Consider the following 14434-nt stretch of genomic DNA (forward strand, 5'->3'; position numbering starts at 1 on the left):
ACCAAGACCACATGTCTTGTTTTAGCGACCTTGCTGCAAAAGCTTCCCACGCCATTCTCTCCGAGCCATCCATTACAAAATGAGGCGATGTGGCTTGCTCCCTGGAGACACATATTAAAGTCTCCCATCACAAAGCCAGGATGAGAGATTGAAAGAGCACACAAGTCATTCCACAGCAAACGGCGTGCACGAGCGTTATTTGGAGCATACACCCCTAACAACCATAAAGGCGTATCATCCCAAATAATCTGTATCACTAGAAATCTTCCATGAACATCTTGAATCACAAGAGAAGGCTGAAACTGCGAACGAACAGCAAACATAACATCTGACTGCGAAGCAGGATGTCCGCTGTAGAAAACATGAAACCCCTTATATACATAGGCTTTGCCAGCCAACTTATGCTGCTTATGTTCAACTGCACACAAAACATCCCAACCATGACAAAAAGTTGTACGCCAAAGCCTGAACTGCTTTTGGCGCGAAGAAATACCCTTTACATTCCATTGTACAATTTTCATAAGCCTTCCCAGAAAAGGAATCAACAAGGCCGTGTACTAGGCCCAGGACAATCTGCCAAATCATGAACCTTTTGAAGCATTGCATTTTTAGACATGGTATTTGTGATCTCAGATTGCCCTCGGAGTTCCCGAGCACGTGCCGAAGGGTAATGACCATCCCATGGCGAGATGACCTCACCCTTCGAACCAAACACAAGAGGCAATTGTTGTTGTGCTTCTTTTGTTAGGCAACTTCTAATAGGATAGCGTTCTACTCTATCCACCCCAAGAGCCCCTGTACCCTGAGAAAGTTGTCCTCCCGGCCTCTCAATCATGGTCTGTTGCTGGGCACCTGAATCCAAAGGGCGACGAGCATATGTATGTAAGGGCCCTTGATGAGTACGCAAAGGCCCCCGCCAAACAGCATCTGAGAAATCCCCCCGCGGGGCAACAAATTGTGTCTTTTTACCACGTACTTCCACCCATGGCTGCTCAACCTCATTCTGAACATCCACATGTACATCCATGTGCTGGGCATCATGTAAAGGAGCATGCTCATCTTCCACGGGCAACTGCCCATCAACGATATCCTTGGTAGCAACAACTTGTTCTTTCTTAGGACATTCGGAGACAAAGTGGCCCATCTCACCACATTTGAAACAGTGGCCAACAAATGTATCCCACCTCAATTCATACATTAAAAGTTGTAGCCTAGTCATATTGACACGCAAATGTGTCGGCCTAGGTCTCCCAGTATCCCACAACATTGATGGGGAGAAAACTGAATTAGGGTTAGAGTAAGAGTTCATGTGGGAGACATACACAGAGAAGCAAGGGAGAGAGAGAGAGAGAGAGTTGTGGGGATAAGTCAACTCATGAGGCATGAGTGTGTGACTCCCCTATCAGAGAAATTCAGAAATTTCAAGGTATTTGCCTCAATTTTTTTTTGGGATTTGCAATTGAGCAAGTACAATCAACAATTGAGCAGGTACAGGTGCCCAATTGCTCAATTTTTTGAGCAAAATTGGCAAAATTGGGTGACATTGGTCACAATCAGGCTAAATTTGCAGGAAATTGGTCAAATCAGGATCAATTTGCAGGAAATTGGATGTCGAAATTTGGGGTTTTTGATGTAATTGTGCAATTAAGCACTCATACATGCTGTATGATGTGAAAAATCGCACATTTGGGCAAAATTGCAGCAAATTGCAGTGCAAATCAAGGAGCTTTTGTGCCGATTGAGTTGATTTGCATGCAGGCAATCGCATTTGATGCTGTGGATAATGTGCTGATGCCTTACAAGCACTCAATGTGCCTGTAAATCAAGGGGCTTTCATGTATTTGATGTATATGTGGCCAAGGGGAAGCATCGTGAACACTCTGGATGCCTTCATGTGCGTCAATGTACCATGTATGATCAGCAATTGATCTCAAATCAAGGGGCTTTTCAAGTTTGTATGCTTATTGAGCTTGGCAAAGCAGCAGGCAAGACATTTATGCCTTGAATCCTCAGAAATCAGCTTGCAGTCAAGGGGCTTTTGCCCAATTTCTGTTCGGGACTGTTTTATGCAGTGTTCGTGACTGTAAAAATCTGATTTTCACTCATTTGGACAGCCAGGAGAGCATTTATTGCTACTGTACCTGCTGGTACAGATTTGGCACAGCTTTGTGCATGTTTTGGCATGGCTGTACACTGTTTTGAGTGACCAAAAGGTTCAATTTCAGCTGCTGAAATTGCCGGTACAGGTTTGGTACATCATTGGTGAGCACTTGGTACTGCTGAACAGTACTTTGGAAGGGCAAAAGAGCACATTTAAAGTGCTGTCCAAAATCTGCAGCAACCAGATTTTGGTGTTTTCATCACATAAAGTGGGAGAAAAGTTGCATTCATGCTTCCGCAGTGGGAGATAAAGCTTGGGAGAAAAACTGTGAGCACTTTGTGTGCTTTTGGTGCAGCGTTTGCACATTTGCAGGGAGTCAGGCATTGACAGGTTGCATTTTGCTATGGCAACCACAGGTGAGAGCTCTTCATTGCTTCACATCAAGAAGCTTGAAGGCTCGCATAACTATGATATTTGGCAAACCCAGTGCTACAATGTGTTGCTCCAGAAAAAGCAGCACAAGCCTATCAAAGAAAGGGGTGTAATGCCCGCTTCTCTTACTGCTGAAGAGTGGGAAGATATGGATGAGCTGGCAAGATCTACTATCATGTTGTCTGTGTCAGACTCATTACTTTTCAGCATTCGTGAAGAGAAGACAGCTTGGGGAATGTGGCAGAGATTGCAGGACTTGTATGCCCAACAAAGTGCCTCAAGCAAAGTGTATTGGTTGAAGAAACTCATAGGCCTTCAGATGAAGGAAGGGGCTTCTATGACAGCCCATCTAAATGAGTTTAATGGTATTGTCAGCCAGGTCATTAATCAAAAGTTGGCAATGGACGATGAGTTCAAAGCCACTTTTCTCTTATGCACTTTGCCAGAGAGTTGGGACACATTCAAGACAGCCACTAGCAATTCGAATGCTATGCTGTCATATGCAGATGTTGAGGGTGCTCTTCTTCAAGAAGAGATGAACAGGAAAAACAACTCTGTTGGAAAGTCCAATGCAATGAATGCACGTGGGAGATCCCAACAAAGGGGAAAAAGCCAAGAAAGGGGAAGGAGCAAGTCTCGCTCCAAAAAGGATTTGGAATGCCATTATTGTGGCAAGAAGGGACACATTAAAAAGCAATGCTACAAATGGAAAAATGATCAAAAAGAAAAGGGAAAAGGCAAAGACAAAGAGAAAGATGAAGCCAAAGATGTAAAGCCAAAGGGCAAAAGTGGAGTCAAGATCGAAGAAATCAATGTGTCACATGCAGGTGGCAGTGAGGATGAGGTCCTATTTACTTCTTCACTTGATGCCCATTCACTTCTTACAGGTGGTCATGGTATGCACTCATGGATCATTGATTCAGGTGCCTCCTTTCATGTCACAGGTTGCAGAGACTTGTTTGTCAGGTATACTGCTGGCAATGAAGGAGTGGTTTATTTGGGTGATAACCATGCATGCAAAATTCTTGGCAGAGGTGATGTGAGGCTTGTATTTTCAGATGGCTCACAGCTTATGCTCCATGATGTCAGGCATGTGCCTGAGATCAAAAAGAATCTGCTTTCTACTGGACAGCTTGATGATGCTGATTATGTTACCACATTTGGTAGTGGAAAGTGGAAAATTAGTAAGGGCTCACTGGTTGTTGCCAGAGGCTCTAAGGTGGACACTCTTTATTTCATGCATGCAGGTGTTTGTCACCATGCTAATGTAAATGCAACCGAGCTGCCGGAAATTTCTATGTGGCATAGCCGGTTGGGACACATGAGTGTCAAGGGAATGGAGCAATTGTCTCGTTTGGGTTACTTGCCTTCTCTAAAGTTTTCAAGTTTTCAGTTTTGTGAGCATTGTATATATGGTAGGCAACTACAGTGCCCCCACAAGAAAGCTCTTGGACAGAAAGATGCTCAGTTAGAGCTTGTGCATACAGATGTATGTGAGATGCCTCAGCTTTCTTTGGGAGGGGCAAAATATTTTGTGTCTTTTATTGATGATGCCACACGCAAGGTGTGGGTTTATCCTCTTCGTTTGAAGAGTGATACATTCTCAGTGTTTCAGAAGTTTGTTGCTCTTGTTGAGAATCAAACTGGCAAAACACTGAAGGCTTTGCGTTCCGACAATGGTGGAGAGTATATGTCCAAACAGTTTCAGGACTTTTGTGATGCTAAAGGCATCAAGAGGGAGCTCTCTACTCCTTATGATCCTCCACAAAACGGGACAGCAGAGAGGATGAACAGGACCATACAGGAGAAGGTCCGTTCTATGTTGTCACATGCTGCATTACCTCATGGTTTTTGGGCTGAAGCTGTTATGACAGCCGTTCACCTTATAAACAGGTCACCTAACACGAGGCTTGGTGGGAAAGTGCCAGAAGAAGTATGGACAGGGAAGCCTCCGTCATACAAGCACTTGAGAGTGTTTGGTTGCGTTGCGTACGTGCACATACGCAGGGAAATGCGCACCAAACTTGATCCTAAGTCTCATAAATGCATATTCCTAGGATATGGTGACAGAGGTGAAATGGGGTATAGACTTTGGGATCCCATGAATAGAAAGATCATACGCAGCAATGATGTCATTTTTGATGAAACATGCATGTATAAAGAGCCTGCAAGGCAACAGGAGCCTGGCAGAGTCATCTTTGATGATGATGGACATCATGGACAACAACAAAGGGCTGTAAATCAGCCATTACAGCAGGAAAACCAGCCCTTAAATGGTGCTGAAAATGGTCCAAATGGACAGCCAGATATGGCAGAAGATATCCCTATGGATATACCACAGTTGGAGGAGATACCGGGCATGATATTTCAGCCTTATGGCATGGAACAGGAGCCACCAATGGGTGATATGCAGGCTGGACAGCAACCTGCAAATGATGGTCATTGGGTACGGAGGTCCACAAGACCCTCCAGAGCCCCTGACAGGTTTGTTCCAGGGGTTGACTACTTGATGCTCACTGACTGTGGGGAGCCCTCATGTTATAAAGAGGCTTTACAGAGGGCAGACAAAGCTCTTTGGGAGCGTGCCATGAAGTCAGAGATGGATTCTTTGCATAAAAATGGAACTTGGAAGTTAGTGCCTTTGCCTGCAGGCAAGAAGGTTTTGCCATGCAAGTGGGTATACAGGCTCAAAGTTGCATCAGATGCAAAGCCAAGATACAAAGCCAGGTTAGTGGCTAAGGGCTTCAAGCAAGAATATGGTGTGGACTTTGATGAGATCTTCTCTCCAGTGGTCAAAATGACCACACTTAGAGCTGTGTTGGCTTTGGTTGCGCATGATGATCTGGACTTGATTCAGATGGATGTGAAGACTGCTTTTCTTCACGGTGATCTCCATGAGGAGATATATATGCAGCAGCCAGAGGGTTATGCAGTGAGTGGAAAGGAGAAGCTTGTATGCAAGCTAAAAAAGAGTCTTTATGGACTCAAACAGGCACCAAGAGAATGGTATCATAAATTTGATACATTCATGAAATCACAGAAATTCAGGAGAAGTGACATAGATCACTGCTTGTACACCAAAAAAGCTTTGGATGGCAGTCTATTGATTCTCATTTTGTATGTTGATGATATGTTGATTGCCGGGAAATCTCGTAAAGAGATGGATGCCTTGAAGCAGAGGCTGCATCAAACCTTTGATATGAAGGATTTGGGTGATGCAAATCACATCTTGGGTATGCGGATACTTCGGGACAGAAATCAGCATGTGTTGTATTTGTCTCAGAAGGAATACATTGGCAAAGTCTTGCAGAGGTTCAATATGGACGGGGGGAAGAAAGCTAGTACTCCTTTGCCTCCATATGTGAAACTCAGTGCTATGGACAGCCCACAGTCAGATAGTGACAGGGCTGATATGGCCAAGATTCCGTATGCTTCAGCTTGTGGCAGTCTCATGTATGCCATGGTTGCTACTAGGCCGGACATTGCATTTGCAGTGGGAGTGGTTTCTAGATACATGGCCAACCCTGGCAAGAAGCATTGGGAAGCAGTGAAAGGTGTCATGAGATACCTGAAGGGCACACAGGATTTGTGCATTTGCTTTGGCAAACAGGATGCATTAGTGCATGGTTACACGGATTCGGATTATGCCGGTCATCCAGATAACCGGAAGTCTACTACCGGTTATGTGTTTACATTCACAGGAGGTGCTGTGTCATGGATATCCAGGATGCAGAAGTGCACAGCCTTATCTACTACAGAGGCCGAGTATATTGCAGCCACAGAGGCTTGCAAGGAGGCATTATGGCTATCTCGGTTAGTGGTTGATTTGGGCTATACAGGGGATATTCCATTGTTGCATTGTGACAGTCATAGTGCCATCCAGTTGGCAAAGAACCCTGTCTTTCATGCAAAGACGAAGCATGTGGATGTGAAGTATCACTTCATCAGAGAGGTGATAGAGAACAAGCAAATTCAGCTTGTTAAGATTCATACGGATGACAACCCGGCTGATCTGCTGACGAAGAGTTTGCCTCCGGAGCGGTTTGCTCATTGCAGACACTTGATGGGCATTGGATGAGGCCAGTTTCAGCCTTGATATGGCCTTGTATATTATCATGTACATGCTGATTTTCTTTTCCTTTACTTAAGGGCACTTTGCCTTTAAGTGGGAGGTTGTTGGGGTAAAGGCGTTATGCCCACCCTTATAGTGTGTACAAGCCCATAAGTTATAGTACATAGTACACTTAGTACTTTTAATGTACTAAGTGCACTATGTGTACTAGTGCAATATACATGTGTGATAGGGGAGTCACACACTCATGCCTCATGAGTTGACTTATCCCCACAACTCTCTCTCTCTCTCTCTCTCCCTTGCTTCTCTGTGTATGTCTCCCATGAATACTCTAAACCCTAATTCTGGTTCTCTCCCCATCAAACATGCATAGATGATTTCGGTTTCTAGATGTCATTCGAGGCACCACCAAGACATCACCGATACCTCGCATGAGACCTAGTAAAACACGCCAAAACATTGGTGGGAATTGTTTCACTTCAACCCAAACTGGGTAAGCCTGGCGCAACATATCTTGGTACTCGGCCATAGGCTTCCACGGAACCACATGAACCAACTGCCCATCCAAAAAGAGTGGCACCTGCTCCAAGACTGCCCTACGGGCTTCCGAACTGCGAAAAAGTATTTCATAAAAGCCTCTCGGACCATCATAAATCTCCTCATGTGCCTCAGGCGACACCAAGCGGCCCAACCATGCTCTAAGATGAGGCAACAACGGAATACGCCCAATAAAGAAGAAGATAGCAGCACGATCAGGAAAATCTGCGAGCTGTTGTAGCAACAAAGGAGTCTCCATGCATACATCAGCCACACCACCATTATCTACTACAGCCATTTGCACGCTATTTTATTCTTGCAGAAGCTCACCAGTGATCTGCAGCAAACGTGCAAACTCCAGAGAAGGTACCTGAGAACTTTCCTCTGCATTTTTTCCAACATTCACCGGAGTGTAGCTTGCATCAACATCAAGCCTTTGACGTTTTTGTTGCTCCGAGGCATCTGAAGCATAGCCCACATCCTTCTCGATCATCTCCTCAATAAGATCCATGTTAAGGCTATTGGCAGCCATGCCACCAACAGCAGCAGCCGGGTCATCCAAATCCATGTACAAAAGCAAAGAAAACCAGTTCTCTCAAACCCTAATTCAGCACCTGAAAACCCTAATTCAGCACCTGCAAACCCTAATTCAGCAGCGACTATAGAACTCTTCTGCTATCTCAACTCTCTCTCTCTCTCTCTCTCTCTCTCTCTCACACACACACACACACACACACACACACACACACACACACACACACACAAGCCTTGGAGGCTGAGTAGAACAAAGGCAGCTAGGTACAAGAAACAGGCAACAGCCAGTAGGCAGGAAGGGAACAAAGGAACAGGCGACAGCCAGCAGGCAGGAAGGGAACATAGGAAAAGGCGACAGCCAGCAGAAAATGCAGGAACAGGTGACGTCAGCGAGAAGAGGCAACAGCTCACTGCAGAAACAGGCGACAGCCTTCCAGAAGCAGAGGCGACGGCCCTATCACAAGCAGGAACAGGCGACCGAAGACCTCACTCACTCACTCTCTCTCTCTCTCTCTCTCTCATCACTTTAGATGACCCACGTATGTTTTATGAAGCTACTGGGTTCTGTTCTTCTTGAATATTTATAACTGATTGGTCTTTTATACTACTTGGACCTTCTTGGAAATCTTTGTAACTCTCCAACGGTGCGTGTGTGCGTGTAAAACACTTTAACTCCCCTCCCCACCCTTAGCCAACCTAGGCTGCCTTTTGAAAAGTGTGCTGCTCTTCATTTAGCAGCACTGACATATTTGCAGAAAATTTTGTTTTATAGGTTCTTTTCATGATATTGAGGGAGCCTGCACCCATGCTGGAAGACAAGGAGAAATGGTATGCTGGGTCTCTTTCTTTTTAATTGCATATTCTGAATTGTAAGATGTCGTACACACTATAAAGAATATTGTGAGTTGTAATTATGATGGTTATAGAAAGTTGGTAGCTGCTTCAAGGACATGTCTATGTATGCCTCTTGACTGGGATAAGGGAAACCAGGGTTGAGAGGGGGGTTGGGAGAGACTTACAGCGTCACAGATTTCAACTAATTTGACGTGTAGAACCTATGTTCAGAATACAGGACGACATTTTGAACTTGTAAAAGATCTCAACTTCTCACTATCTCATGCACACATCATAGGGTCTCATATCAGCCACATCACACCACATACAACTTCTCCACATGTTTGTGTAGGTAGATCCTTTTTTTTTTTCGAGTTGTACCTTTTCCGTATGTAGGTTTATACCACATACTTGGTTGCACTATGGATGTAATACCATGGTTTCATGCCAGGCTCAAAATTCTCTCTACCATAGGGACGACTTCAAGGCCTTTTGTACATGTACAGCCAATGTAGTACGCGCATATTTTCTTTCGCTTGAGAGTGACTTGGTTTAGTTAGAAGATTTTTCTTTTTCCACAGTCCGACATTCAGTCTCTCACAGGTTAAAGTCCACGTCTTTATGCGCCTGAATGGGGCCAGACTACCCCTTGTTCGGCTAGGAGTAATGAAAAAATGAGTCCCTAATGTGAAAGCTATTATCATACCAGCAGTCACATCCCCTGCCAGAGGGAATGATTCCCAAGCTGATGCTCTAGGCTGCTTGCTCCACCATTTTAAATCACCACTCACAATCCAGCTCCAGCTAAGCAACTGTGTCCAAAAGAGAACATGATCGCCTCTGTAATTTCTGGATGAAGCTGATTTTTGATAGAGTTGTCTATTGTGGTGATAAGCAACAACCTCCAAAATCGGAGACAGGAGACCAAGGAGAAAAGGGGTTCAGCTGCAAAATGTGAACTGGAGTCGACGTTTTCGGAAGGCAACTGCAAAGTAGGCATACCTCTTGGAGCCACAGGATACCTGCAGTGGTCCAAGTGGGAGAAAGGCCCAGCTGTATTAGTTGGATTTTGAAAGGCTTTTAATGCCCTTCGAGTTGATCAGCAGACGTGGGTAGTACAACACCTCAGAGAGAGTAGTGGGAAGATTATGCAGATTGGCTGCCATTTCTTTGGAGGGCATATAGGTGATGCTGGAGCATGAGGCAGAGTCTGTCGGTTCAAAATCTTCTGAGACATCTCTTCAGGTGATTGGCGTTTTCTGGGACATATATCCTACCCGAAACAATGGTGATGTTATGTTCTTTTCAGTACAGTCAGGAGGTAGATGATTAGAATTCATGATGAAGTCATTGAGCATGAACTTGTTGAGCCTGTGTGCATTGTTGGACAGCTTCATGAGTGTTGGTACATTTATTCTAGGCCAGAGTGTACCAAATACGGCACTTGGGGACTATGGATTTATAGAGGATGTGCCCTTAGACACTTGTAGTGGGATCCGGGAGTGTGGGAGTGGATTTCAGCAGGTAATTAGTCACCCTTTCATGTACTACACTGTCAGGTATGCAGGGAGATTCGAGATTTAAAGATAGTGGAGACCCTCTAGACAGCAGGTAATCCTACAGTTGTCACCCATTCGTTGACTACACTGTCAGATATGCAGGAAGTTTCGAGATTCAATCCAGATAGTGGAGACCCTCTAGACAGCAGGTAATCCTACAGTTGTCACCCATTCGTTGACTACACTGTCAGATATGCAGGAAGTTTCGAGATTCAATCCAGATAGTGGAGACCCTCTAGACAGTGACATTGTTTAGACTTTGCTGGCCACTTGGACCAAAGGGTAGTGCTCCTCCAGATCTGTTAGTTCTTAGAACCATTCTCAGTTCAATGTCTTCTAACATCAAGATTCCCTAGGGAAGGTTAAGGAGAGGTATACAACTGACCTCTTGAGGAGAAAAAGCCTCTGAAGAGGAGAAATTGGACCAGCAATTCTCCTCATTTAGGTAGAGTGTTTGTTTTAAACAGATTTTGATACGGTTGGTATTGCGTGATGTCAGTGCATGTTGGAGCAAGTTCTGAAGTCTCAAGGTTGTTTTATGAGGAGTATATATGCAGTTAGTCTATTGCATTTAAACAGATTCTATGCTTTGACGAAAAGGTGCTGTGTAATCTTGGGAATGGCAAGCCTGCTAATGCTTGATCTCTGTTAGGGCACGTAGATTACGTCTCTATCACAAGGTTCTCTTAAGATTACAGTCATGCTGTTGTCAGTAGCTAGTAATACATGGTTTGTCGTGATGGCTGTTCATCACAGAAAAACACTGCCTTTCACTGCGTTTTGGAAGCAGAAAAGAAATAGAAAGGTTGTACTTCCACCCTGAGCTTCTTAAGAAAATGCCGAAGTGGTCAAGGGGTTGGGCTCTTACTATGCATTTTTGCAATGGCTTTTTTGTATTGAGCTTGCATGATAACCACCTGTACACAGCCAGACATTGCTGCTGGTTTCCACAGTTGATGTGATGAACTGAATGTTGTTGAAGTGCTGTTTGGTTCTCCCTCTCCCATTATACTGATCCATTCATTTCTCAGGTCGCTGATTTTCCATGATTTTGTTGCCAAGTGTCTCACCAAAGAAACCAGGTTGCGCCCTTCTGCCACAGACATGCTAAAAGTAAGTATTATTCTTATTTTTGCTGATTACTTCTGCTAATGATTAAGTTAACTCAATTGAGAACTTTTTTTGCTTTTTCTTTTTGGTTTGGTGCTTCATTACAGATTTCACTACAAGGGGGGCGATTATAGATCGTGTGTGCATGTATTTTAGAACTTAAATGAAGTATTTGGCTAGTGTTTTCATAGAAATAGACTTTGAAAATGGCCCATTTTTGGTTATGTTTGGATTGCAGCACAAATTCATAAAGAAATGCAATGGTACTGCTAGCTCTATGTTTCCGAGGATTGAAAAAGCCAGGTTAATCAGGCTTGAAACGGTACCTCAAGGGATCGCGCAGGAGCCAGAATTCGCTGCAACAGGCGGTGGAGTAAGCCTAAATCGGGTAAATAATCTGTCAAAGCTTAAAGATTTTGATCAGTTTTGCTAATCTGGTGGGTATTTTTTAATTTACTTTGTATGACAGCAATGGTCTTGGGAAAAAGGAAAAACAGTGAAAATGGGCGAGGTACACGGTGGGACTTTTCTTGTGAAATCTGACAAAGCTGTGCTTTCTGAGCCTTTTAGAAAGGGTTCGGCTGTGCAAGGAACAAGTACTATCTCCAATGACGAGGGTAAACCAGCTCTTCCTTTGCTGTCCTCGTTGCTTTTGGCCTTGCCATACAGAATCTCTCTTCACTGTTTAGTATTGAAGCGACTGAGAACAGTTATCAGATTCAGGTGAATTCAGCACGATGGTGGTTCATTTGGAAGATTCTAGTCACATGGAAGAGGAAAGAGCATTGGTAAAGCATGCCAGTGATTCTTTGGAGGCCAATCCTGAGGAGAAGATGGATTCTTTGCCTGAACAAGTTTTGGACTCAAAGTTAGATTCTCTACTACGACTCTTTGGGTTCTTCACAGTTAGAAATGTATATGTAAATGGGTATGGTGATGGATGTGGATGGTGGATGTGTTGTGCATGTTTGTATATGTTAATGTGTGCATGTGTGAGTATGTGCATGGGTTTTTCCCCAAGTTGATTTTTTAAACTTTGATTTCAGAGTGGAAACAGGTTCTCTCTTGGAACAAATCTCAAGAGAAACTCTGTCACTGTCAGAAGTAGTGCCAAATGTAGAACCACATTCTCAACTGTCGTCACCTGTGCATCAGAGTAGTTCTAATGAAGGACATAATCAGAAAGGAATAGTGGAGGGTGGAGAAGCATATGTTCCGACAACTACCCCGAGAGGCACGCCGGCAGGTGGCCGCCAAGTTTTTGCCTTGCAAGACAAGGTGACGTTTTTTATTTTTGCTAGTAATGACTGCTGGCCAGATGCATGGATGGGCTATCCATTAGTAGTCACATGGATTATGGAAGCAGTCCGTGAAGTGGCAATATTGCAGTTACACTTAGCTGATGACTGTGGGCTAACTTTTCCTTTTTTGTGGGTACAGCTTCTTTCTATATATGCAGGTGGCAACACCGTGCCCATCCCTTTCTTTAGAGCGACAGACATCTCTCCACTTGCTTTGATATCAAACAATATACTTGGAGAGGAACAAGTTGGCGATGGAAATGCAGTTGCTCTTGAGGCTATACAGGAGCTTTACAATGGTGGAGGCTTGGGGGATGCTCCCCCGAAACGAGGAAGAAAACCACAAACTAGTGAGGTATTCCAAGTAGAACATGCTCAGCATAGAGTATTACATGGGAGGACTTCACTTTGGATGAAATATCTGTTTCTAAGCCTAAAATGTGACATGATTCTACCTTTTCAGTTGCCACTTCCCCCAAGTGTTCACAAACGTCTTGCAAGTAGCACGACACTACCAAATTTAGCTCGAGCCTTGGCTTACCATAAAGTGTAAGTTTACAAAGACAAAGAGTTAGCAATCTGAAGCTTATGTTTTTTTCCTTGTGAGTTGACACTTGCATGTGCCATTGTTATCCAGCTGCTATGAAGAGATGCCTTTGCAAGGTTGGCAAGCAGGACAGGAAGCTCTGAAAGTTCAGAATTTGTCAGATACACTGAGAACAATCCTGCGCCTTTAAACATGACAGAGAATGGCATTTCTTTCAAAGTGGATGCAAGAAGTTGTGCCTGAAGCATTTGCAGAGGAAAGGGTGGAGTCTATGGTGGAAGCTATGGGCTTTGAGGTCATAGATTTAATGCAGTTTCCATGTTGAAATCTAAATCATCACTGATAAAAGTGGTGTGAAATGAAGGGTCACATTTCAAAGCCAGTCAAAGCAACAATGGTAGTATTGTAAATTACAGGGTTGGATTGTGGTTAGCTTTGGAGGTATATTATATATCACACTGATCTGGGATGACTTCTGTATTAAAGAAGAGGTACATGAAAAGGATGCTTTGGGAGTTGGCAGGAGTTTCCATGTTACTTGTATATGTCTTGCTCCATTCATTGTTTCAGGATGTTTGACAAACTCTCAAGTAAATATGTTCATTTTATTGCCTTAAATTGGCTAACCATTGATAAGCTTAGGGCATGCTCTATTCATTATTGTCATGGTTGGCTAACCGTTGAAAGCATGGGTCTTTGTATTCCTCACGTTGGACTTTTTCTTCACTCAAGCTTTTGGTTTATTATCTAGCCTGCCATGACCTGTGTGAATATATTAAATCCAGATTTGTTGTGTCTTGAATTCCATTCCAAAAAGATCAATACAGAGTTCTACACCCACTGTTGGGCACTAATGACGTTAGTGGGGATGTCGTAGTCCATACTATGCATAATGGAGTTGATAGTTATATAGTCTTGTGGGTTGACTACCATGAGTATATAACATGCACGTTCCTAAAAGGTGAATTTGGCGTGGATTCATCTGGGTATATATATTAAAGATTATGCACTGAATAGACCCCCAACCTCTATGGAGATGCCGTGTACTTGGAGCACCAAGCTTTATCGAGATGGCTTATACTTGGAGCAGGTCGGGAACTCCCTCTAGAAGGCTTCGGTGAATTAAAAGTAAGGACCTATTTTTAGCAAGATTAACACGGATGTGTAGGTTGATTAACGAAGCCATTCTACTTAGGATAAATGGAATTCTGCACACAAGCTTGAGTCGATTAACAAGCCTACTAAAAACATTCAATCTAAAAAATGCGTGATTGCTAAAATAATACTAGATACCTCTCTTTAACAAAAACATATAGCGAACACAAGATCTGTGTCATGTTTTAATTAGGAAATTCGCTTATAATTATTGGTAAAATGAAGCTTCTCATTCAAATGATCCTTAACATG

General features: G+C 43.6%; 1 protein-coding gene across 4 annotated transcripts in view; it reads left to right on the forward strand.

The window, feature by feature from the left end:
- Positions 1-13645, forward strand: part of SIK1 (Protein kinase superfamily protein) — an 80494-nt gene extending 66849 nt beyond the window's left edge. The window contains exons 10-18 of one of the 4 annotated variants that reach the window (XM_086785724.1): positions 8449-8504; positions 11101-11182; positions 11418-11567; positions 11649-11796; positions 11897-12047; positions 12226-12457; positions 12620-12835; positions 12944-13029; positions 13118-13645. In XM_086785724.1, the coding sequence (XP_086641850.1) occupies positions 8449-8504; positions 11101-11182; positions 11418-11567; positions 11649-11796; positions 11897-12047; positions 12226-12457; positions 12620-12835; positions 12944-13029; positions 13118-13217 (1221 nt within the window). In that variant the 3' untranslated portion in view covers positions 13218-13645. The remainder of the gene's footprint in view (positions 1-8448; positions 8505-11100; positions 11183-11417; positions 11568-11648; positions 11797-11896; positions 12048-12225; positions 12458-12619; positions 12836-12943; positions 13030-13117) is intronic. The other 3 variants (XM_086785725.1, XM_086785726.1, XM_086785728.1) reach the window with 3 other exon arrangements.
- Positions 13646-14434: the final 789 nt, after the last annotated feature.

This window comes from Cibotium barometz, chromosome 48, assembly GCF_041138505.1.
Source record: "Cibotium barometz isolate CiBa-2024 chromosome 48, ASM4113850v1, whole genome shotgun sequence".
Classification (NCBI taxonomy): domain Eukaryota; kingdom Viridiplantae; phylum Streptophyta; class Polypodiopsida; order Cyatheales; family Cibotiaceae; genus Cibotium; species Cibotium barometz.